The sequence below is a fragment of the Oncorhynchus gorbuscha genome, linkage group LG09 (genome assembly GCF_021184085.1).
Source record: "Oncorhynchus gorbuscha isolate QuinsamMale2020 ecotype Even-year linkage group LG09, OgorEven_v1.0, whole genome shotgun sequence".
In the NCBI taxonomy this organism is placed as follows: domain Eukaryota; kingdom Metazoa; phylum Chordata; class Actinopteri; order Salmoniformes; family Salmonidae; genus Oncorhynchus; species Oncorhynchus gorbuscha.
In genome coordinates, this window is record NC_060181.1 from 9,860,716 (window position 1) to 9,887,419 (window position 26,704).

The 26,704-nt window shown below is 48.8% G+C and overlaps 1 protein-coding gene across 3 annotated transcripts; it reads right to left on the reverse strand.

Moving 5' to 3' along the window:
• LOC124043147 (alpha-1,3-mannosyl-glycoprotein 2-beta-N-acetylglucosaminyltransferase-like) lies at positions 1–26,704 on the reverse strand. Of its 3 annotated transcripts, XM_046361381.1 has the most exons (4): positions 26,352–26,704; positions 5,371–5,646; positions 4,322–5,218; positions 1–1,102 (listed from the first exon to the last, which is right to left on the reverse strand). In XM_046361381.1, exons 3-4 carry the CDS (start codon positions 5,192–5,194, stop codon positions 401–403), a joined length of 1,575 nt encoding a protein of 524 aa, XP_046217337.1. In that variant the 5' UTR covers positions 5,195–5,218; positions 5,371–5,646; positions 26,352–26,704; the 3' UTR covers positions 1–400. The 3 variants fall into 3 exon arrangements, with proteins under 3 accessions (XP_046217337.1, XP_046217338.1, XP_046217339.1); XM_046361382.1 differs by lacking the exon at positions 26,352–26,704 and adding an exon at positions 25,534–26,314 and having other exon boundaries at positions 4,322–5,646; XM_046361383.1 differs by lacking the exon at positions 26,352–26,704 and adding an exon at positions 18,915–20,364 and having other exon boundaries at positions 4,322–5,646.

Genomic DNA, 26,704 nt, shown 5'->3' on the forward strand with positions numbered 1-26,704 from the left:
TCTCAGGAAGGAACTCCCCTCACCTGGTTGTCTAGGTCTCAGGAAGGAACTCCCCTCACCTGGTTGTCTAGGTCTTAAATAAAATAATAAAAAACAGCAGACACTAAGCCCTCCATGGAATGAGTTCGACACCCCCACCCTAAAGCGTTACAGCTCTAGCAGGAGAACAACCAAGCATTAAATGGTTTGTCATTTCTGTGAGACGTGCTATGTGGTTTCACTGCCTGGGTGTTGCCCTGTGTCACACTGTGCCTCACTATCACATATCCCTTCCCTCACCTGTCTGTTTAGCTTCAGCTCCTTCACGTTAGCTGGTTTTTGCTTTCTTTGGTTTGAGAAGGTGTTCCTCTCTGTCGAGTCTGTCTTAGATAACATTCGCAATAAGTCCTGTTCAAACCTCTCAGCTCCAGCTGACGTCGTACTTTGTCCATCCCTCAGGTGGGGTCAAGAAGACCCGTCGTCCACGGGACAGGAAGCTAACTACACCCCTGTAACCCGCACGGGGAACCCCCGATTTCAAGTCATCCATCACCCCTAAGTTACGGGCCAGAACCTTAAAATTGTCCCGGCTGGAATATTGCACCCGGTACGGACCAGTACCCGTCAAACCACCCCCTTGTTGTAGCTCCTCCACCTTAATCAGAGGGGCGCTGTAAACCTGCTTCACAAAGTTCACGTCAAAGTTCTCCTTCATCAAGTAAGACAGATCCTGTTTGGTGAAAGGCACAAAGTCAGTGTTGAGTTTAATATAACGCAGATACTGGTCATAGAACTGACCCAAGCTGACACCCTTGCGTCCGAAGGTCATAGTTCTGGAGATCTCTGGGCGGATGCAGGAGCGCTCTTTACGTTGCTCAGGGTGACGCATCCAGTCGTCCCAGAAGGCCGTGGGCCACTTGGGTTCTAGTTCTACCCAGATGTCCTTCAGCAGCATCCAGCCCAGCCCAGGGAAGAAGTCTGTCCTGTAGAGGAGGTCCGCTTTCCCAGGGTCCACCAGCCCCTCCCGGCCATTGTCGTTCCAGGCAGACGCACACCACAAGGTGGGGTCAGAGGTCAAGATGGGGTGGAGGGCACGGAAGTACTCAAAGAAGTCTGGGGCAACCTTGGAGAGAGAGTAAACTGTGTTACAGTGACAACTTAGTAGGCTCTCCTGACAGTGATAAGAAACCATCATTAAAAATCAGTATATACAGTAGACTTCATTACTAGTTATGATCACTGAAAATTGCTAGCCTGAACCCAGATCTGTTTGTGCTGCATGTCATGCCAAACATAACGAGTTGGCAAAAGAACAGAAACATACTGGCACCCAGGCTATATTTTAAAGAGACCAGAAACAGACTGGCACCCAGGCTATATTTTTTTTAAAGACACCAGAAACAGACTGGCACCCAGGCTATATTTTTTTTAAAGAGACCAGAAACAGACTGGCACCCAGGCTATATATTTTTTAAAAGAGACCAGAAACAGACTGACACCCAGGCTAGAAAATGGCATCTGCTGTATGAATCTATGCAAAACAAGCAAAGGACCAAAAATAAAAACGTGAGCAGGCCTGATAAAAACACCCATATGGGCCTCAAGGAATGACCAGTCAAATGTTTGGCCTGATTAATACAATGACAAATGGTATGTCAACACAAAATGACTTGCCAAAAACAAAAACATGTCTTCGTCAGCATCTACAGGAACAGTTACATAAGTGGACACAGTTCCCAGTAATGGTTCGCTCTCGCTCCCTCTCTGGAGAGGGTGTGTGGGGGGAAAGTTTAGCCTAAAAGGACAGTTCTGTTGTTTTAGCCATTTCCTGTAACTCTCACTACACCTCTGGTGCAGAATTCTGTCTGACATCCCCTCCCCAGACCATTTATTCACCCAGCTGGCTGTTTCACTTCATCTGCTACTCAAATGGCACCCTATTCCCTATATAGTGCACTACTTTAGACCAGAACCCTATTCCCTATATTTGGGACACACACACTTGGTCTGATTTGATGGGGGACAGAACGAACCGAGCAGGATTTAGGGATGCTTCCCATCACCCCTCTCTGCTAGGTGCCAACGTTGGTTAATCCACTAATCATTTAAATGTGCTAATCTGGGAAGGCCAACCAGGATTACAGCTGTCCACTGAATTAGGGACATTGATTAAGACCTGTTCTGCCCCCTGACTCCTCCCCTCGGTTCTGCCCCCTGACTCCTCCCCTCGGTTCTGCCCCCTGACTCCTCCCCTCGGTTCTGCCCCCTGACTCCTCCCCTAGGTTCTGCCCCCTGACTCCTCCCCTCTGGCACAGTTGGAAGAGCAAGATCATGGGTTCGATGCCCACTGGGGCGTCCAGACAAAACATTAATGCATGACTGTACGTCGTTTTGGACAGAAGCATCTGCTGAATGGCATAGCCTATATATTCATGCTTAGGGGAGTGATTTACAAATGATTGACTGAAAATTCCTTGGGTCTTCACAGAACACAGTGAAAGATCCCAAGTGGCCGTCTAACCACTGGTCACAATAGACTAGTAATTAGACTTTATCGATAGGCTAGAGCCAAGCCAAAATGCTGGCTACCAAATGTTAAATGTTTCAGTGAGGAAAGCTCTGTTTTAGGTATCAAATTAAATGTTCTGTGTAAATGAACATCATAGGATCCACTTTCATCATCATGATGATTCCATATTTAAATGTGAGACAGATTTTAAATACACTGAAAAAATATATATAAACACAACATGTAAAGTGTTGGCCCCATGTTTCATGAACTGAAATATCAGATCCCAGAAATGTTCCATACACACAATTATTTTCTCAAAAATGTTGGGCATATGTTTAATTAAATATCTCCTTTGCAAAATAATCCATCTACCTGACAGGTGTGGCATATCAATAAACTGATTAAACAGCATGATCATTACACAGGTGAACCTTGTGCTGGGGACAATAAAAAGCCACTAATAATGTGCCGTTTTGTCACATGCTACAGATGTCTCAAGTTGAAGGAGGGTGCAATTGGCATGCTGACTGCAGGAATGTCCACCATAGCCATTTCCAGAGAATTGAAAGTTCATTTCTCTACTACAAGCCACCACCAACGTTGTTTTAGAGAACACGGCAGTACGTCCAACGGGCCTCATAACCACAGACCACGTGTAACCACGCCAGCCCAGGACCTCCAAATCCGGCTTCTTCACCTGCGGGACCGTCTGAGACCAGCCACCCAGACAACTGATGAAACTGTGGAACTGCACAACCTAATCATTTCTGCACAAAATGTCAGAAACCGTCCCAGGGAAGCTTATCTGCGTGCTCGTCGTCCTCACCAGGGTCTTGACCTGACTGCAGTTCTGCATCGTAACTGACTTCAGTGGGTAAATGCTCACCTTCGAAAGTTACTGGCACACTGGAGACGTGCGCTCTTCACGGGTGAACACCCGTTTAAACTGCACAGGGCAGACGGCGTGTACGGCGTCGTGGGGGGGGGCAGGGGGGGCAGGGGGGGCTTAAATGTTTTGCTGCGGGCCACGGGGTCGTTGGTGACCTTAGAAGAAGTTATTGCGTTTGTCTGCTGATCGCTCAGCTCTGTGTTTTAGGACGTCCGGCTGATGACATTTTCTACGTGATTCTACATGTAAAAAAAATAATCAGTGCGGACTTGGTTCGCAAATATGTTCAGAGGTGCTAAGTACTCTCGGCCAGCAAACGCTACTGGTGTCTAAGCGCTTAAACCAACTGCAAACCATTATGACAGGGATGCAGAGAGCAACTGCAAACCATTATGACAGGGATGGAGAGAGCAACTGCAACCCATTATGCCAGGGATGCAGAGAGCAACTACTCTCGGCCAGCAAACACTACTGGTGTCTAAGCGCTTAAACCAACTGCAAACCATTATGACAGGGATGCAGAGAGCAACTGAAACCCATTATGCCCAGGGATGCAGAGAGCAACTGCAACCCATTATGCCCAGGGATGCAGAGAGCAACTGCAACCCATTATGACAGGGATGGAGAGAGCAACTGCAACCCATTATGACAGGGATGGAGAGAGCAACTGCAACCCATTATGCCCAGGGATGCAGAGAGCAACTGAAAATGCAACAATGGATAAATCAGCTACTTATACAGGAGCCTCATGCAAGTCACTAAAAAGTCTTGATGCTTCACATCAATGCCTTGGTGCCAAGCAGGGATTTCAGTTCATTTCACTGACTGAATTCATCTTCTATTGAACGTCATGCAAATCACCAGCAACTCAGTCACTTCTAATCAACGCTGTCAACACATGCAGACAGGTGGTGTATGGATTTCAGTTACTGTTCACTTACCTCCAAGTCATCTTCCACGATCACCACGGTGGAGTGAGAGAGTGTGTCGAACACCTGGTTGAGGGCCCAGCGGTAGTGTCTGGCAATCTTATAGTAGCCCTGGAACTTCCTGTGCTCCGGCCGTACCCGGATGTCCGAGAGGTCTGGTTGGCTAATGTGGGTCACCTGATTGCCATATGAGCCAATCACTTGGGCAGTCTCAGCATGGCCACAGTCCTGACTAACTATGATTGGGTAGAGTTCTGCAGAGGGGCGGTATTGGATCAACTTGTCCAGACTCCTTTTCACGGTCACCCTGTCACAGGCGATGACCAATATGGGAATGACAACTTGTGGGCTGATGACAGTAACATCCAACTTGGTGTCGTCGGTCAGCTCTTTTATTTCCTTGTCCAGTTGTGTGTCTACTTTAGGGTCTCCGACTGCTGTAATGATCAATTCCGGTGTATTTTCCTCTTGACTTTGGTCCTTGTCCTCTGAATCGTCCTTTGGAGGTACTGCAGACACCTGTGGCGGCGGTTTGTGTTCCTCCTCTTTATTTTCTACCTTCCCTCCATCCGTCTGTCTTTTTCCCATCCCTCTCCTCTTTTCCCACAGTGACCTGTGACTCTGAATCTGCTTCAGAAGTTCCTTCTGGGTCTCGAGTTCTGATTCTACCTCTTCGGCCAATCGGATCACCTCGCCTGCCAGATTAGTCCCACCCTCTTTTATTTTGGCCACGCCCCACTCTTCCCGCCCCCCTGGTTCAGCCCCGCCCCCTTCCCCAAAGCGACCAATGGGAGTTCGTCCCCAAAGAAACAGGAGAAGCAAGCCATTGCAGGCGACGAATAGGAAAGCTCCACACAAGATAAGGGAGCCTCTCTTGCGAACCATGGCCCAATGACATCAGAGGATGGACTACAGAGAGGAAAAGGAAACAGTTGAGGTGGGACAGTGTTGAAGTGACAAACAACCAATAGGGTCCAAACAAAAACACAAAAAATGAGAAAGAAAAAAAACGTTGTCCAATAGGGGTGGAGAGAACTGAGGTCCAATCATAAGATCCTTACTTCTCATCCAATCATTATGTGACCAATAACACGACAGGAAAACGATCCAGAACCTCTATTGCTGGACGGAGATGGAGATGTGTTTTGTTGTTATCGGCTTGGCTGTCCTCCATGAAATAGAGGAACAAGAGAGTGAGTTGGCTCAAGGGGACATTGAGAAAAACAGGAAAGTATAAAAATAAAAATGGGGAGAGGTGATAAGATAAAAAGGAAGACACAGGGTCACATTGGGGTGGAAGGGCTGAGAGTCCTTGCCGTTATCCCTCCGCCATCACCCTGAAAAAGAGAGGCAGAGAGAAAAGTACATTTCAATTTACATGTTTATTCACATCAGTGAAACAGTCGGAAAATAAACAAACACCATATGATCACAAAACACACAGTCGTCCCCTTATAGAATTACAACTAGTTTATATTATCTACAAGTTGTCAATTGCATCCTCAGCAGATTCAGAAACACTCGCCAAACTGTTCAGTAGGGGCTGTTGCCTCATCATTGATGGCCACGGTTTTGTGTGGTACGCCTCTGAATCAAGCTGTCAAACTCTGTTCAACGTCCATGCTTATGAATCAAGCTGTCAAACTCTGTTCAACGTCCATGCTTATGAGTATCGCAGAGGAACAGGACCTATCAGCCCGAGTATCAGAGGAACAGGACCTATCAGCCCGAGAATCAGAGGAACAGGACCTATCAGCCCGAGTATCAGAGGAACAGGACCTATCAGCCCAGAGTGAACAGGACCTGCCCGAGTATCAGAGGAACTATCAGAGGAACAGGACCATCAGCCCGAGTATCAGAGGAACTCAAGCCCGAGTCAGAGGAACAGGACCTATCAGCCCGAGTATCAGAGGAACAGGACCTATCAGCCCGAGTATCAATCAGTAGAGGAACAGGACCTAAGCCTGTATCAAGGAACAGGACCTATCAGCCCGAATCAGAGGAACAGGACCTATCAGCCTGTATCAAGGAACAGGACCTATCAGAGTATCAAGAGGAACAGGACCTATCAGCCCGAGTATCAGAGGAACAGGACCTATCAGCCCGAGTATCAGAGGAACAGGACCTATCAGCCCGAGTATCAGAGGAACAGGACCTATCAGCCCGAGTATCAGAGGAACAGGACCTATCAGCCCGAGTATCAGAGGAACAGGACCTATCAGCCCGAGTATCAGAGGAACAGGACCTATCAGCCCAGAGGAACAGGACCTATCAGAGTATCAGAGGAACAGGACCTATCAGCCCGAGTATCAGAGGAACAGGACCTATCAGCCCGAGTATCAGAGGAACAGGACCTATCAGCCCGAGTATCAGAGGAACAGGACCTATCAGCCCGCAGAGGAACAGGACCTATCAGCCCGAGTATCAGAGGAACAGGACCTATCAGCCCGAGTATCAGAGGAACAGGACCTATCAGCCCGAGTATCAGAGGAACAGGACCTATCAGCCCGAGTATCAGAGGAACAGGACCTATCAGCCCGAGTATCAGAGGAACAGGACCTATCAGCCCGAGTATCAGAGGAACAGGACCTATCAGCCCGAGTATCACAGAGGAACAGGACCTATCAGCCCGAGTATCAGAGAGGAACAGGACCTATCAGCCCGAGTATCAGAGGAACAGGACCTATCAGCCCGAGTATCAGAGAGGAACAGGACCTATCAGCCCGAGTATCAGAGGAACAGGACCTATCAGCCCGAGTATCAGAGGAACAGGACCTATCAGCCCGAGTATCAGAGGAACAGGACCTATCAGCCAGTGTATCAGAGGAACAGGACCTATCAGCCCGATCAGCCTATCAGCCCGAGTATCAGAGGAACAGGACCTATCAGCCCGAGTATCAGAGGAACAGGACCTATCAGCCCGAGTATCAGAGGAACAGGACCTATCAGCCCGAGTATCAGAGGAACAGGACCTATCAGCCCGAGTATCAGAGGAACAGGACCTATCAGCCCGAGTATCAGAGGAACAGGACCTATCAGCCCGAGTATCAGAGGAACAGGACCTATCAGCCCGAGTATCAGAGAGGAACAGGACCTATCAGCCCGAGTATCAGAGAGGAACAGGACCTATCAGCCCGAGTATCAGAGGAACAGGACCTATCAGCCCGAGTATCAGAGGAACAGGACCTATCAGCCCGAGTATCAGAGGAACAGGACCTACAGGACAGAGGAACAGGACCTATCAGCCCGAGTTTCAGAGGAACAGGACCTATCAGCCCGAGTATCAGAGGAACAGGACCTATCAGCCCGAGTATCAGAGGAACAGGACCTATCAGCCCGAGTATCAGAGGAACAGGACCTATCAGCCCGAGTATCAGAGGAACAGGACCTATCAGCCCGAGTATCAGAGGAACAGGACCTATCAGCCCGAGTATCAGAGGAACAGGACCTATCAGCCCGAGTATCAGAGGAACAGGACCTATCAGCCCGAGTATCAGAGGAACAGGACCTATCAGCCCGAGTATCAGAGGAACAGGACCTATCAGCCCGAGTATCAGAGAGGAACAGGACCTATCAGCCCGAGTATCAGAGGAACAGGACCTATCAGCCCGAGTATCAGAGGAACAGGACCTATCAGCCCGAGTATCAGAGGAACAGGACCTATCAGCCCGAGTATCACAGAGCAACAGGACCTATCAGCCCGAGTATCAGAGGAACAGGACCTATCAGCCAGAGTATCACAGAGGAACAGGACCTATCAGCCCGAGTATCAGAGGAACAGGACCTATCAGCCCGAGTATCAGAGGAACAGGACCTATCAGCCCGAGTATCAGAGGAACAGGACCTATCAACCCAAGTATCAGAGGAACAGGACCTATCAGCCCGAGTATCACAGAGGAACAGGACCTATCAGCCCGAGTATCGCAGAGGAACAGGACCTATCGGCCCGAGTATCAGAGGAACAGGACCTATCGGCCCGAGTATCACAGAGGAACAGGACCTATCAGCCCGAGTATCAGAGGAACAGGACCTATCAGCCAGAGTATCACAGAGGAACAGGACCTATCAGCCCGAGTATCAGAGGAACAGGACCTATCAGCCCGAGTATCAGAGGAACAGGACCTATCAGCCCGAGTATCAGAAGAACAGGACCTATCAGCCCGAGTATCAGAGGAACAGGACCTATCAGCCCGAGTATCACAGAGGAACAGGACCTATCAGCCCGAGTATCGCAGAGGAACAGGACCTATCGGCCCGAGTATCAGAGGAACAGGACCTATCGGCCCGAGTATCAGAGGAACAGGACCTATCAGCCCGAGTATCAGAGGAACAGGACCTATCAGCCCGAGTATCAGAGGAACAGGACCTATCAGCCCGAGTATCAGAGGAACAGGACCTATCAGCCCGAGTATCACAGAGGAACAGGACCTATCAGCCCGAGTATCAGAGGAACAGGACCTATCAGCCCGAGTATCACAGAGGAACAGGACCTATCAGCCCGAGTATTACATTTACATTTACATTTAAGTCATTTAGCAGACGCTCTTATCCAGAGCGACTTACAAATTGGTGCATTCACCTTATGACATCCAGTGGAACAGCCACTTTACAATAGTGCATCTAAATATTTTAAGGGGGGTGAGAAGGATTACTTTATCCTATGCTAAGTATTCCTTAAAGAGTTGGGGTTTCAGGTGTCTCCGGAAGGTGGTGATTGACTCCGCTGTCCTGGCGTCGTGAGGGAGTTTGTTCCACCATTGGGGAGCCAGAGCAGCGAACAGTTTTGACTGGGCTGAGCGGGAACTGTACTTCCTCAGTGGTAGGGAGACGAGCAGGCCAGAGGTGGATGAACGCAGTGCCCTTATTTGGGTGTAGGGCCTGATCAGAGCCTGGAGGTACTGAGGTGCCGTTCCCCTCACAGCTCCGTAGGCAAGCACCATGGTCTTGTAGCGGATGCGAGCTTCAACTGGAAGCCAGTGGAGAGAGCGGAGGAGCGGGGTGACGTGAGAGAACTTGGGAAGGTTGAACACTAGACGGGCTGCGGCGTTCTGGATGAGTTGTAGGGGTTTAATGGCACAGGCAGGGAGCCCAGCCAACAGCGAGTTGCAGTAATCCAGACGGGAGATGACAAGTGCCTGGATTAGGACCTGCGCCGCTTCCTGTGTGAGGCAGGGTCGTAATCTGCGGATGTTGTAGAGCATGAACCTACAGGAACGGGCCACCGCCTTGATGTTAGTTGAGAACGACAGGGTGTTGTCCAGGATCACGCCAAGGTTCTTAGCGCTCTGGGAGGAGGACACAATGGAGTTGTCAACCGTGATGGCGAGATCATGGAACGGGCAGTCCTTCCCCGGGAGGAAGAGCAGCTCCGTCTTGCCAAAGTTCAGCTTGAGGTGGTGATCCGTCATCCACACTGATATGTCTGTCAGACATGCAGAGATGCGATTCGCCACCTGGTCATCAGAAGGGGGAAAGGAGAAGATTAATTGTGTGTCGTCTGCATAGCAATGATAGGAGAGACCATGTGAGGTTATGACAGAGCCAAGTGACTTGGTGTATAGCGAGAATAGGAGAGGGCCTAGAACAGAGCCCTGGGGGACACCAGTGGTGAGAGCGCGTGGTGAGGAGACAGATTCTCGCCACGCCACCTGGTAGGAGCGACCTGTCAGGTAGGACGCAATCCAAGCGTGGGTCGCGCCAGAGATGCCCAACTCGGAGAGGGTGGAGAGGAGGATCTGATGGTTCACAGTATCGAAGGCAGCCGATAGGTCTAGAAGGATGAGCGCAGAGGAGAGAGAGTTAGCTTTAGCGGTGCGGAGCGCCTCCGTGATACAGAGAAGAGCAGTCTCAGTTGAATGACTAGTCTTGAAACCTGACTGATTTGGATCAAGAAGGTCATTCTGAGAAAGATAGCAGGAGAGCTGACCAAGGACGGCACGTTCAAGAGTTTTGGAGAGAAAAGAAAGAAGGGATACTGGTCTGTAGTTGCTAACATCGGAGGGATCGAGTGTAGGTTTTTTCAGAAGGGGTGCAACTCTCGCTCTCTTGAAGACGGAAGGGACGTAGCCAGCGGTCAGGGATAAGTTGATGAGCGAGGTGAGGTAAGGGAGAAGATCTCCGGAAATGGTCTGGAGAAGAGAGGAGGGGATAGGGTCGAGCGGGCAGGTTGTTGGGCGGCCGGCCGTCACAAGACGCGAGATTTCATCTGGAGAGAGAGGGGAGAAAGAGGTCAGAGCACAGGGTAGGGCAGTGTGAGCAGAACCAGCAGTGTCGTTTGACTTAGCAAACGAGGATCGGATGTCGTCGACCTTCTTTTCAAAATGGTTGACGAAGTCATCTGCAGAGAGGGAGGAGGGGGGGGAGGGGGAGGAGGATTCAGGAGGGAGGAGAAGGTGGCAAAGAGCTTCCTAGGGTTAGAGGCAGATGCTTGAAATTTAGAGTGGTAGAAAGTGGTTTTAGCAGCAGAGACAGAGGAGGAAAATGTAGAGAGGAGGGAGCGAAAGGATGCCAGGTCCGCAGGGAGGCGAGTTTTCCTCCATTTCCGCTCGGCTGCCCGGAGCCCTGTTCTGTGAGCTCGCAATGAGTCGTCAAGCCACGGAGCGGGAGGGGAGGACCGAGCCGGCCTGGAAGATAGGGGACATAGAGAGTCAAAGGATGCAGAAAGGGAGGAGAGGAGGGTTGAGGAGGCAGAATCAGGAGATAGGTTGGAGAAGGTTTGAGCAGAGGGAAGAGATGATAGGATGGAAGAGGAGAGAGTAGCGGGGGAGAGAGAGCGAAGGTTGGGACGGCGCGATACCATCCGAGTAGGGGCAGTGTGGGAAGTGTTGGATGAGAGCGAGAGGGAAAAGGATACAAGGTAGTGGTCGGAGACTTGGAGGGGAGTTGCAATGAGGTTAGTGGAAGAACAGCATCTAGTAAAGATGAGGTCGAGCGTATTGCCTGCCTTGTGAGTAGGGGGGAAGGTGAGAGGGTGAGGTCAAAAGAGGAGAGGAGTGGAAAGAAGGAGGCAGAGAGGAATGAGTCAAAGGTAGACGTGGGGAGGTTAAAGTCGCCCAGAACTGTGAGAGGTGAGCCGTCCTCAGGAAAGGAGCTTATCAATGCATCAAGCTCATTGATGAACTCTCCGAGGGGACCTGGAGGGCGATAAATGATAAGGATGTTAAGCTTGAAAGGGCTGGTAACTGTGACAGCATGAAATTCAAAGGAGGCGATAGACAGATGGGTAAGGGGAGAAAGAGAGAATGACCACTTGGGAGAGATAAGGATCCCGATGCCACCACCCCGCTGACCAGAAGCTCTCGGTGTGTGCGAGAACACGTGGGCGGACGAAGAGAGAGCAGTAGGAGTAGCAGTGTTATCTGTGGTGATCCATGTTTCTGTCAGTGCCAAGAAGTCGAGGGACTGGAGGGAGGCATAGGCTGAGATGAACTCTGCCTTGTTGGCCGCAGATCGGCAGTTCCAGAGGCTACCGGAGACCTGGAACTCCACGTGGGTCGTGCGCGCTGGGACCACCAGATTAGGGTGGCAGCGGCCACGCGGTGTGGAGCGTTTGTATGGTCTGTGCAGAGAGGAGAGAACAGGGATAGACAGACACATAGTTGACAGGCTACAGAAGAGGCTACGCTAATGCAAGGAGATTGGAATAACAAGTGGACTACACGTCTCGAATGTTCAGAAAGTTAAGCTTACGTAGCAGGGGAATCTTATTGACTAAAATGATTAAAATGATACAGTACTGCTGAAGTAGGCTAGCTGGCAGTGGCTGCGTTGTTGACTTTGTAGGCTAGCTGGCAGTGGCTGCGTTGTTGACACTACACTAATCAAGTCGTTCCGTTGAGTGTAATAGTTTCTACAGTGCTGCTATTCGGGGGCTAGCTGGCTAGCTAGCAGTGTTGATTACGTTACGTTGCGTTAAAAGAACGACAATAGCTGGCTAGCTAACCTAGAAAATCGCTCTAGACTACACAATTATCTTTGATACACAGACGGCTATGTAGCTAGCTATGTAGCTAGCTACGATCAAACAAATCAAACCGTTGTGCTGTAAAGAAATGAAATGAAAAATGTGATACTACCTGTGGAGCGAAGCGGAATGCGACCGGGTTGTTGAGTGCGGAAGTTCTATTCAGTAGACGTTGGCTAGCTGTTGGCTAGCTAGCAGAGTCTCCTACGTTAAGGACGACAAATAGCTGGCTAGCTAACCTCGGTAAATTAAGATAATCACTCTAAGACTACACGCTCTAAACTACACAATTATCTTGGATACGAAGACAGCAAAGACAACTATGTAGCTAGCTAACACTGCACTAATCAAGTCGTTCAGTTGAGTGTAATAGTTTCTACAGTGCTGCTATTCGGTAGACGGTGGACGTTTGCTAGCTGGCTAGCTGCTGGGCAGATAGCAGTGTAGACTACTTTAGGACGACGAAATACGAAGTTGCAATAGAAGTGCTGACTGTTTCACTTTGTTGTCCTCTTTCTTTTCCTTTTTCTTCTGTCCTTCTTTTATCCTTATTTTGTCTTCCTTTCTTCTGTTAACTAGATATTTTTTGTTGTATCTAGTATTGTATTTTTTGAGTATCACAGAGGAACAGGACCTATCAGGTGTGTGGTTTTAAACCCCACTGTACAGTGCAGAAGCATAATGCCATGGCCATCCATATTCTATTCAATGGAGATTTTTTTTTGTGAAGCTTGTTAGCTGGACAGTAACCAAATGATTTCATTCACCCAGCCAGCTCCACAGGGAGTCTCTGAGATAACAGGTGGTCCTTCTGTAGCGGGTGGTCCTTCTGTAGCTCAGTTGGTAGAGCATGGCGCTTGTAACGCCAGGGTAGTGGGTTCGATCCCCGGGACCACCCATACGTAGAATGTATGCACACATGACTGTAAGTCGCTTTGGATAAAAGCGTCTGCTAAATGGCATATATTATTATATTATTATTATTATATTATTATTATTATTATTATAACACATTTAAACCAGCCAGCTCCACAGGGAGTCTCTGAGATAACACATTTAAACCAGCCAGCTCCACAGGGAGTCTCTGAGATAACACATTTAAACCAGCCAGCATCCACAGGCAGTCTTTCTGAGGAGCTCGATACCACATTCCAACCGAACACGGCCCGAAATGGATATTACCTTGATACCTTTTTGTCTCTTTGTTGATGGAAACAAACACAGCACAACAGCACTCGCAGGTTCAGCCAATGGAAACACAGCACTAGCAGGTTCAGCCGATGGAAACACAGCACAACAGCACTCGCAGGTTCAGCCAATGGAAACACAGCACTAGCAGGTTCAGCCAATGGAAACACAGCACAACAGCACTCGCAGGTTCAGCCAATGGAAACACAGCACTAGCAGGTTCAGCCAATGGAAACACAGCACAACAGCACTAGCAGTTTCAGCCTTCAGGAAAACACACTGTCAGGGTTTTATCCCAAATGGCATCCTAGTCCCTATATAGTGCACTACAATTGATCAGAACCCGGTGTTCCCTTACGGAACCCGGTCAAAAGTAGTGCACTGTATAGGGAATAGGTTGCCATCTGGGACTCACTGTAGGACCTCTGGTGATGGTTCACCGCCAGCAGGTTTCTCCAGATAAGGAACATCTACCTTAATGGGTGTGGGGGGCCACACAAAACTAATGAGGGGCCGCCATTGGCTCGCGGGTCTGTGTACCCCCATCCATACCCACACACGTAGTCAGAGCCGACTCTAGCCTTTTGCCCCCCCGCACTGCGTTGTTAAGCACAGTCTATTTGCTACAAGTCAATTTGATGGAGAGAAAATGTACATATTGTTTTAATGAGGATTTTAGAACAGTCCCATGAAAATCTGTTGCCAATTGGATGGAAACCTAGTTGACATAAGAGAGAAGCTGCTGATGCACAACCACATGTGTATAAATGGCACCTGGAGCATTCTATTATTCTAACTAATCAACAAGAATAAGTTGAGACTCAGTTCCATGAAACAAAAAGCAGCCAGCCGGCCACTTCCCCAGGGATGGATGGGAGAAACCACTTCCCCAGGGATGGATGGGGGAAACCACTTCCCCAGGGATGGATGGGAGAAACCACTTCCCCAGGGATGGATGGGAGAAACCACTTCCCCAGGGATGGATGGGGGAAACCACTTCCCCAGGGATGGATGGGGGAAACCAGGGATGGATGGGAGAAACCACTTCCCCAGGGATGGATGGGAGAAACCACTTCCCCAGGGATGGATGGGGGAAACCACTTCCCCAGGGATGGATGGGGGAAACCACTTCCCCAGGGATGGATGGGGGAAACCACTTCCCCAGGGATGGATGGGAGAAACCACTTCCCCAGGGATGGATGGGAGAAACCACTTCCCCAGGGATGGATGGGGAAACCACTTCCCCAGGGATGGATGGGAGAAACCACTTCCCCAGGGATGGATGGGAGAAACCACTTCCCCAGGGATGGATGGGACTGGGATGGATGGGAGAAACCACTTCCCCAGGGATGGATGGGAGAAACCACTTCCCCAGGGATGGATGGGAGAAACCAGGGATGGATGGGAGAAACCACTTCCCCAGGGATGGATGGGAGAAACCACTTCCCCAGGGATGGATGGGGAAACCACTTCCCCAGGATGGATGGGGAAACCACTTCCCCAGGGATGGATGGGGGAAACCAGGGATGGATGGAAACCACTTCCCCAGGGATGGATGGGAAAACCACTTCCCCAGGGATGGATGGGGGATGAAAACCACTTCCCCAGGGATGGATGGGAGAAACCACTTCCCCAGGGATGGATGGGAGAAACCACTTCCCCAGGGATGGATGGGGAAACCACTTCCCCAGGGATGGATGGGGAAACCACTTCCCCAGGGATGGATGGGGAAACCACTTCCCCAGGGATGGATGGGGAAACCACTTCCCCAGGGATGGATGGGGAAACCACTTCCCCAGGGATGGATGGGGAAACCACTTCCCCAGGGATGGATGGGGGAAACCACTTCCCCAGGGATGGATGGGGAAACCACTTCCCCAGGGATGGATGGGAGAAACCACTTCCCCAGGGATGGATGGGGGAAACCACTTCCCCAGGGAAACCACTTCCCCAGGGATGGATGGATGGATGGGAGAAACCACTTCCCCAGGGATGGATGGGAGAAACCACTTCCCCAGGGATGGATGGGAGAAACCACTTCCCCAGGGATGGATGGGAGAAACCACTTCCCCAGGGATGGATTCCCCAGGGATGGATGGGGAAACCACTTCCCCAGGGATGGATGGGGAAACCACTTCCCCAGGGATGGATGGGGAAACCACTTCCCCAGGGATGGATGGGAGAAACCACTTCCCCAGGGATGGATGGGAGAAACCACTTCCCCAGGGATGGATGGGAGAAACCACTTCCCCAGGGATGGATGGGGGAAACCACTTCCCCAGGGATGGATGGGAGAAACCACTTCCCCAGGGATGGATGGGAGAAACCACTTCCCCAGGGATGGATGGGAGAAACCACTTCCCCAGGGATGGATGGGAGAAACCACTTCCCCAGGGATGGATGGGGGAAACCACTTCCCCAGGGATGGATGGGGGAAACCACTTCCCCAGGGATGGATGGGGGAAACCACTTCCCCAGGGATGGATGGGAGAAACCACTTCCCCAGGGATGGATGGGGAAACTTCCCCATCCCTGGTTTCTATCATTATTATTCAAGGCACACATCCCATTTTCTAACACTACCCTGCTGCTACCACCAAAGCCTTGATGCATCCTAAATGGTACCCTATATAGTGAATACAAGGACAAGGTAGTGCACTGAATACGGTTCAATTTGGGACACACTTAGACAAATTTCCCAAGGGGCACATTGGAGCGGGAAGCAGTTTCCTGCCCATGAATCCTCTTAACAAGGTATTAAACCTGCACATGGACAGACAGAGTTAGTGGGAGGACCAGAGTTAGGGGGAGGACCAGAGTTAGGGGGAGGACCAGAGTTAGGGGGAGGACCAGAGTTAGGGGGAGGACCAGAGTTAGGGGGAGGACCAGAGTTAGGGACCAGAGTTAGGGGGAGGACCAGAGTTAGGGACCAGAGTTAGGGGGGACAGAGGGACCAGAGTTAGGGGACAGAGGGACCAGAGTTAGGGGACAGAGGGACCAGAGTTAGGGGACAGAGGGACCAGAGTTAGGGGACAGAGGGACCAGAGTTAGGGGACAGAGGGACCAGAGTTAGGGGACAGAGGGACCAGAGTTAGGGACAGAGGGACCAGAGTTAGGGGACAGAGGGACCAGAGTTAGGGGACAGAGGGACCAGAGTTAGGGGACAGAGTTAGGAGACAGAGGGACCAGAGATAGGGGACAGAGGGACCAGAGTTAGGGGACAGAGGGACCAGAGTTAGGGGACAGAGGGACCAGAGTTAGGGGACAGAGGGACCAGAGTTAGGGGACAGAGTTAGGGACCAGAGTTAGGGGACAGAGTTAGGGACCAGAGTTAGGGGACAGAGTTAGGGACCAGAGTTAGGGGACAGAGTTAGGGACCAGAGTTAGGGACCAGAGTTAGGGGACAGAGGGACCAGAGTTAGGGACCAGAGTTAGGGGACAGAGGGACCAGAGTTAGGGACCAGAGTTAGGGGACAGAGGGACCAGAGTTAGGGACCAGAGTTAGGGGACAGAGGGACCAGAGTTAGGGACCAGAGTTAGGGGACAGAGTTAGGGTACAGAGGGACCAGAGTTAGGGTACAGAGGGACCAGAGTTAGGGACCAGAGTTAGGGACCAGAGTTAGGGACCAGAGTTAGGGACCAGAGTTAGGGACCAGAGGGACCAGAATTAGGGGACAGAGGGACCAGAGTTAGGGGACAGAGGGACCAGAGTTAGGGGACAGAGGGACCAGAGTTAGGGGACAGAGGGACCAGAGTTAGGGGACCAGATTTAGGGGACAGAGTTAGGGGACAAAGGGACCAGAGTTAGGGACCAGAGTTAGGGGACAGAGGGACCAGAGTTAGGGACCAGAGTTAGGGGACAGAGGGACCAGAGTTAGGGACCAGAGTTAGGGGACAGAGGGACCAGAGTTAGAGACCAGAGTTAGGGGACAGGGGGACCAGAGTTAGGGACCAGAGTTAGGGGACCAGAGTTAGGGGACCAGAGTTAGGGACCAGAGTTAGGGGACAGAGTTAGGGACCAGAGTTAGGGGACAGAGGGACCAGAGTTAGGGGACAGAGTTAGGGGACAGAGGGACCAGAGTTAGGGGACAGAGTTAGGGACCAGAGTTAGGGACCAGAGTTAGGGACCAGAGTTAGGGACCAGAGTTAGGGACCAGAGTTAGGGACCAGAGTTAGGGACCAGAGTTAGGGGACAGAGGGACCAGAGTTAGGGGACAGAGGGACCAGAGTTAGGGACCAGAGTTTAGGGGACAGTGTTTAGGGGACCAGAGTTTAGGGGACCAGAGTTTAGGGGACCAGAGTTTAGGGGACCAGAGTTTAGGGGACCAGAGTTAGGGGACCAGAGTTTAGGGGACAGAGTTTAGGGGACAGAGTTTAGGGGACAGAGGGACCAGAGTTAGGGGACAGAGTTAGGGGATAGAGGGACCAGAGTTAGGGGACAGAGTTAGGGGACAGAGTTTAGGGGACAGAGGGACCAGAGTTAGGGGACAGAGGGACCAGAGTTACGGGACAGAGGGACCAGAGTTACGGGACAGAGGGACCAGAGTTAGGGGACAGAGGGACCAGAGTTAGGGGACAGAGGGACCAGAGTTAGGGGACTCTCTTTCTTTCTCTCTCTCGGAGGACCTGAGCCCTAGGACCGTGCCCCAGGACTACCTGACATGATGGCTCCTTGCTGTCCCCAGTCCATCTGACTGTGCTGCTGCTCCAGTTTCAACTGTTCTGCCTTATTATTATTTGACCATGCTGGTCATTTATGAACATTTGAACATCTTGGTCATGTTCTGTTATAATCTCTACCCGGCACAGCCAGAAGAGGACTGGCCACCCCACATAGCCCGGTTCCTCTCTAGGTTTCTTCCTAGGTTTTGGCCTTTCTAGGGAGTTTTTCCTAGCCACCGTGCTTTTACACCTGCATTGTTTGCTGTTTGGGGTTTTAGGCTGGGTTTCTGTACAGCACTTTGAGATATCAGCTGATGTACGAAGGGCTAGATTTGATTTGATTTGATTTGACAGAGTTTAGGGGACAGAGGGACCAGAGTTAGGGGACAGAGGGACCAGAGTTAGGGGACAGAGGGACCAGAGTTAGGGGACAGAGTTAGGGGACAGAGTTAGGGGACAGAGGGACCAGAGTTAGGGGACAGAGGGACTAGAGTTAGGGGACAGAGTTAGGGGACAGAGTTTGGGGACAGAGTTTAGGGGACAGAGTTTAGGGGACAGAGTTTAGGGGACAGAGTTTAGGGGACAGAGTTTAGGGGACAGAGGGACCAGAGTTAGGGGACAGAGGGACCAGAGTTAGGGGACAGAGGGACCAGAGTTAGGGGACAGAGTTAGGGGACAGAGTTAGGGACCAGAGTTAGGGGACAGAGTTTAGGAGACAGAGTTGGGGACCAGAGTTAGGGACCAGAGTTAGGGGACAGAGGGACAGAACGTATACTATATCAGTAGACGTACTTGTCTGGGTGCATCTCAAGTCTTACGTATCTTCGTAAATCCCTTTTCCTTGTCTCTCCTGGCTGACTAGGTCCATCCATGCATACCACACCGACTCGACTATTGTTTAGCCTACATTAAAAACGTTTTTAAACTTCCATTCAGGACGACAGTTTTCCTGTCTGAACAGTGTTCATAACAGATGGTACGATTAGGCTTATACCTAGAACACGTGTCACACACCCGGTACATATTAGCTCTCACAGTTGATATGTCTAGCTTTAAAAAGTAAAGGAACTTAGTCATAACACACATCTGACTTATTAGCCTAGTTCAGTCAAATCTTATGAGTTATTACTTATGCAACCCACTCTAATAAGTGGTTTGAGAGAAGAGCGTACCACACAAAGTCAATATGCTGACGAATTAAAGAGAGACTCAAGCTTTCCCCTCAGAGCTCACACAAACCTGGCACCTCTCCTTGGTTTTACAAACGCTGTAAATACTTGCGGAGTGAGCATTTCAACATCAACCCAAAAAACATCCAGCCTTAAAAAGGCAAGCAGACCAAATAATATCCCAGCTTCATAACCAGCTCAGGGATCCAGCCTACAGCGCTTTCAATATCTGGACATCTTTCAATGACTGAAAATGTGTCGAAATGACAGTCAAATTCCATAACAATTAGGTCTAGATATCACAGAAAACATGGGTGGAAATTCATGGTCAAATATCTACCAAATCTGAGCTAATAGTTTAACTATTTAGAGTGTCTAAGAGAACCCTTTCAGCAGGTCCACATCCTCACCTAACTAGCCTACATCCTGAAATGCCCTTCCCAACAGACAATACGGTCTATAGAGGGAGGACAGAAAGAAATGGGGGTGACAGATACTGAGAACACAATGTAGCAGCGAGACATGGGGCATAAGGGGTTCCAGACGCCATTTGGAAGGATGGCCTCATGAGGCTTAGATAAGGGGATTGATTGAGTCCGGGTTGGGAGAAAGAGGTCACTGTATATCCTGACAGGAGACTTTCAACAGACGAGGTGTCTAAACCAATTACAGGTGATAATAAGAACAATAATCTTGTAAGCATTGTCAATCAGACTAAGTACAAACTAGCTTCTCAGAGTCAATGTCCCAGTCTGGATGAGTAATGTGCAGCTGTAGCCTACAACTTTAGGCTAACTAAATGATGCTTATACCCACTACTTTTTAAACTTTTCAGGAAATGTAGGCTGAAGAATAGGGCTGGATATGCCAGGGACTTTATGATACGACATTGTCACAAAGAAATGTTTTGTGTCGATTCTATATGTATCACGATTCTATATGTATCACGATTCTATATGTATCACGATTCTAAATGTATCACGATTCTAAATGTATCACGATTCGATATGTATCACGATTCGATATGTATCACGATTCGATATGTATCACGATTCGATATGTATCACGATTCGATATGTATCACGATTCTATATATATCACGATTCTATATATATCACGATTCTATATATATCACGATTCTATATGTATCACGATTCTATATGTATCACGATTCTATATGTATCACGATTCTATATGTATCATGATTCTATTACTGTGATTTTATTGCAAGTCAATGTTCCAAACATATATTGTTCACCATATGTCTGCTGCAGAGGGACAAGACAATGGAAAACATGTTGATCACCATATGTCTGCTGCAGAGGGACAAGACAATGGAAAACATGTTGCTCACCATATGTCTGCTGCAGAGGGACAAGACAATGGAAAACATGTTGCTCACCATATGTCTGCTGCAGAGGGACAAGACAATGGAAAACATGTTGCTCACCATATGTCTGCTGCAGAGGGACAAGACAATGGAAAACATGTTGCTCACCATATGTCTGCTGCAGAGGGACAAGACAATGGAAAACATGTTGCTCACCATATGTCTGCTGCAGAGGGACAAGACAATGGAAAACATGTTGCTCACCATATGTCTGCTGCAGAGGGACAAGACAATGGAAAACATGTTGCTCACCATATGTCTGCTGCAGAGGGACAAGACAATGGAAAACATGTTGATCACCATATGTCTGCTGCAGAGGGACAAGACAATGGAAAACATGTTGCTCACCATATGTCTGCTGCAGAGGGACAAGACAATGGAAAACATGTTGATCACCATATGTCTGCTGCAGAGGGACAAGACAATGGAAAACATGTTGCTCACCATATGTCTGCTGCAGAGGGACAAGACAATGGAAAACATGTTGCTCACCATATGTCTGCTGCAGAGGGACAAGACAATGGAAAACATGTTGCTCACCATATGTCTGCTGCAGAGGGACAAGACAATGGAAAACATGTTGCTCACCATATGTCTGCTGCAGAGGGACAAGACAATGGAAAACATGTTGCTCACCATATGTCTGCTGCAGAGGGACAAGACAATGGAAAACATGTTGCTCACCATATGTCTGCTGCAGAGGGACAAGACAATGGAAAACATGTTGCTCACCATATGTCTGCTGCAGAGGGACAAGACAATGGAAAACATGTTGCTCACCATATGTCTGCTGCAGAGGGACAAGACAATGGAAAACATGTTGCTCACCATATGTCTGCTGCAGAGGGACAAGACAATGGAAAACATGTTGCTCAGTCATGGAAATAAAAGTGCTGAAAACAAATTGGCTCCCTATTTAAAAAGGGGGGGAGTACTAAAAAAGGGGGGTACTTTGGGATTTTGGCAATGAGGCACTTTATCTACTTCCCCAGCATAAAGGAGTTCGCCTGACTCTGGGCATAAAGGAGTTCGCCTGACTCTGGACATAAAGGAGTTCGCCTGACTCTGGACATAAAGGAGTTCGCCTGACTCTGGACATAAAGGAGTTCGCCTGACTCTGGGCATAAAGGAGTTCGCCTGACTCTGGGCATAAAGGAGTTCGCCTGACTCTGGGCATAAAGGAGTTCGCCTGACTCTGGACATAAAGGAGTTCGCCTGACTCTGGGCATAAAGGAGTTCGCCTGACTCTGGGCATAAAGGAGTTCGCCTGACTCTGGGCATAAAGGAGTTCGCCTGACTCTGGGCATAAAGGAGTTCGCCTGACTCTGGGCATAAAGGAGTTCGCCTGACTCTGGGCATAAAGGAGTTCGCCTGACTCTGGGCATAAAGAAGTTCGCCTGACTCTGGACATAAAGGAGTTCGCCTGACTCTGGACATAAAGGAGTTCGCCTGACTCTGGACATAAAGGAGTTGGCCTGACTCTGGACATAAAGGAGTTCGCCTGACTCTGGACATAAAGGAGTTCGCCTGACTCTGGACATAAAGGAGTTCGCCTGACTCTGGACATAAAGGAGTTCGCCTGACTCTGGACATAAAGGAGTTCGCCTGACTCTGGACATAAAGGAGTTCGCCTGACTCTGGACATAAAGGAGTTCGCCTGACTCTGGACATAAAGGAGTTCGCCTGACTCTGGACATAAAGGAGTTCGCCTGACTCTGGGGAAGGAGAGTCCATTGCCAAAATCCTGAAGTATCCCTTTAAAAAGAAGATGTAAAAAACAAGCTATGAGGGACAAATAGTGGAGTTTTGGTGCAGGTACAGCAAAGTAGCGCCCCCCCCCAAAAAAAAAAAAAAAGAAATATGGTGATACTGTCAAAACGATACATCGTCAAAAATAATATACCAATATGTAATTATTGATTGTTCCCCATCACTATTAGAGAGGAAATCGGTGAGCAACAAATTCAACAGAGCTGGAGATCTACCCAGCTCACCATCTAATCTACCCAGCTCACCATCTAATCTACCCAGCTCACCATCTAATCTACCCAGCTCACCATCTAATCTACCCAGCTCACCATCTAATCTACCCAGCTCACCAGCTAATCTACCCAGCTCACCATCTAATCTACCCAGAGTCCCCATCACCATCTAATCTACCCAACCATCTAATCTACCCAGCTCACCAGCTAATCTAAGCTCACCAGCTAATCTACCCAGCTCACCAGCTAATCTAAGCTCACCAGCTAATCTACCCAGCTCACCACAATCTAATCTACCCAGCTCACCATCTAATCTACCCAGCTCAATCTAATCTACCAGCTCACCATCTAATCTACCCAGCTCACCATCTAATCTACCCAGCTCACCATCTAATCTACCCAGCTCACCATCTAATCTACCAGCTCACCATCTAATCTACCCAGCTCACCATCTAATCTACCCAGCTCACCATCTAATCTACCCAGCTCACCATCTAATCTACCCAGCTCACCATCTAATCTACCCAGCTCACCATCTAATCTACCCAGCTCACCATCTAATCTACCCAGCTCACCATCTAATCTAATCCCAGCTCACCATCTAATCTACCCAGCTCACCATCTAATCTACCCAGCTCACCATCTAATCTACCCAGCTCACCATCTAATCTACCCAGTCACCATCTAATCTACCCAGCTCACCATCTAATCTACCCAGCTCACCATCTAATCTACCCAGCTCACCATCTAATCTACCCAGCTCACCAGCTAATCTACCCAGCTCACCATCTAATCTACCCAGCTCACCATCTAATCTACCCAGCTCACCAGCTAATCTACCAGCTCACCATCTAATCTACCCAGCTCACCAGCTAATCTACCCAGCTCACCATCTAATCTACCCAGCTCACCATCTAATCTCTAATCTACCAGCTCACCAGCTAATCTACCCAGCTCACCATCTAATCTACCCAGCTCACCATCTAATCTACCCAGCTCACCATCTAATCTACCCAGCTCACCATCTAATCTACCCAGCTCACCATCTAATCTACCCAGCTCCATCTAATCTACCCAGCTCTAATCTACCCAGCTCACCATCTAATCTACCCAGCTCACCATCTAATCTACCCAGCTCACCATCTAATCTACCCAGCTCACCATCTAATCTACCCAGCTCACCATCTAATCTACCCAGCTCACCATCTAATCTACCCAGCTCACCATCTAATCTACCCAGCTCACCATCTAATCTACCCAGCTCACCAGCTAATCTACCCAGCTCACCAGCTAATCTACCCAGCTCACCAGCTAATCTACCCAGCTCACCAGCTAATCTACCCAGCTCACCATCTAATCTACCCAGCTCACCATCTAATCTACCCAGCTCACCATCTAATCTACCCAGCTCACCATCTAATCACCCAGCTCACCATCTAATCTACCCAGCTCACCAGCTAATCTACCCAGCTCACCAGCTAATCTACCCCAGCTCACCATCTAATCTACTAATCTACCCAGCTCACCATCTAATCTACCCAGCTCACCAGCTAATCTAAGCTCACCAGCTAATCTACCCAGCTCACCATCTAATCTAATCCCAGCTCACCATCTAATCTACCATCTAATCTACCCAGCTCACCAGCTAATCTACCCAGCTCACCATCTAATCTACCCAGCTCACCAGCTAATCTACCAGCTCTAATCTACCCAGCTCACCATCTAATCTACCCAGCTCACCAGCTAATCTACCCAGCTCACCATCTAATCTACCCAGCTCACCATCTAATCTACCCAGCTCACCATCTAATCTACCCAGCTCACCAGCTAATCTACCACAGCTCACCAGCTCTAATCTACCCAGCTCACCATCTAATCTACCCAGCTCACCATCTAATCTACCCAGCTCACCATCTAATCTACCCAGCTCACCATCTAATCTACCCAGCTCACCATCTAATCTACCCAGCTCACCATCTAATCTACCCAGCTCACCATCTAATCACCATCTAATCCCCAGCTCACCATCTAATCTACCCAGCTCACCATCTAATCTACCCAGCTCACCAGATAATCTACCCAGCTCACCAGATAATCTACCCAGCTCACCAGATAATCTACCCAGCTCACCAGATAATCTACCCAGCTCACCAGATAATCTACCCAGCTCACCATCTAATCTACCCAGCTCACCATCTAATCTACCCAGCTCACCAGGTAATCTACCCAGCTCACCATCTAATCTACCCAGCTCACCATCTAATCTACCCAGCTCACCATCTAATCTACCCAGCTCACCATCTAATCTACCCAGCTCACCAGCTAATCTACCCAGCTCACCATCTAATCTACCCAGCTCACCATCTGACAATGAGAACACCAAGAGCTACGACAATTCCAGCTGACACTCACTAGCACACACTCACTAGCACACACACACACACACACACACACACACACACACACACACACACACACACACACACACACACACACACACACACACACACACACACACACACACACACACACACACACACAGTTAACCGTTACGTCTGAAAACACAGGGTTTCGAACACCTAGACACGGTAGGACTGCAACACTAAACAGCTATAAGGTGAGAGAACGAGGGCATAAAGCAATGGAGGGAAAACTAAAAGAAAGAGAGGAGGTACTGGGTGTTGGGGACAGAGGAGTAGACAGCATAGACTTATGGGTAGACAAATATCAACGATGGAAATAAAACAGGGAGATGGCAATCATTTGACAATCTATGGTAGCATTGTAAGAGACACGTTACACAAAAGCCAAAGGAGAAAAGGGTTGAAATGAGGTGCCAAAAGGTGAACACAAGTGTTGTTTTTCAGTACCTGAAACAGAGCAGTCTAGTTCTCCAGTGTCTCTTCAAACAAATGATCAGAAAGTTTAAAGGCAGGGGGAGGATGGGAATGGGGTGGGAGAAAAGAAAGGGGAGGGAATTGTTGCTCTCCCTCAAAAGGAACAGACCATTTGATACTCTAACCTTCTATTCAACATACTCGTCTTTCGTTCTCTCTCTCTCTGACACTTAAACCTGAGTGGTTAGAACACTGTAATTAAGAAATTCAACTGATTCAGTAGTCTTGCTGGAATTACTTTAATTGTTATTAGTTGTTATTAAATGTCACTTCGCTACATTATAACTCGACTATCGCTTGCCAGTCAAAGATGTGGCCAATTACAAAGTAACAACTTGACAATGGCCATTGCCAAACTAATGGAATATCAGAAAATACCTACAATAGTTAATGAATAATAACACAAACGTGACCAAATTACACGACTATTTCACAATAATAATAAATGTTAAGATAAACGAATGGCAAGCAGTCTGGTGCTCCCACTGAGTAACGTTAGCTCGTTTGCATGTGATTGATTGCATGACTGGGATAGCTAGCTATTCACTCTTATTGCAACCACAATGAATTAGAAATCTTTGGAAAATTGCAATACTTGAACATCTGCATATTGTTGATGCTAACTAGCTCACATTCTAGTAAATCAGAAATCGAGTTTTTCAGAAAAGAAAATGCTGGTTAGTTAGTTCCATAACGAGCTGGGTACATCAAGTCAAATGTATTAAGTTAACTTCAGACAATTAACAGTTAACTACCTATCCAACTAAGCATGAGTACAATTTCCACGTCACCTTTTTGTCATTTCCCATGTGGGACGTGTTGTCTGCTTTCTGAAAAAGCAGCTTTGATATGATGACTGGTCTCCACTCTCACTTTCCTTCCTCTCCCGTTTTTCACACCGGTGTCAGTACCTCACTGCATGTCCAGTTCCCATTTTCCGCTCTATCACCTCTCACTACCTCGAATCCGCCATTCAGCTAGATGGGTTTTATTTTTATATCAACAAAATAATTCACCGAGATGAATTTGCGATGATGATAATCATCATCCTCTTCACCACTGCTCTCTTACCGATTCCGTCCAAGCCCGTGTCTGTTTCACGGGCTCTTGACGTTATTTTTCATTTAACACCAACACCGAATTG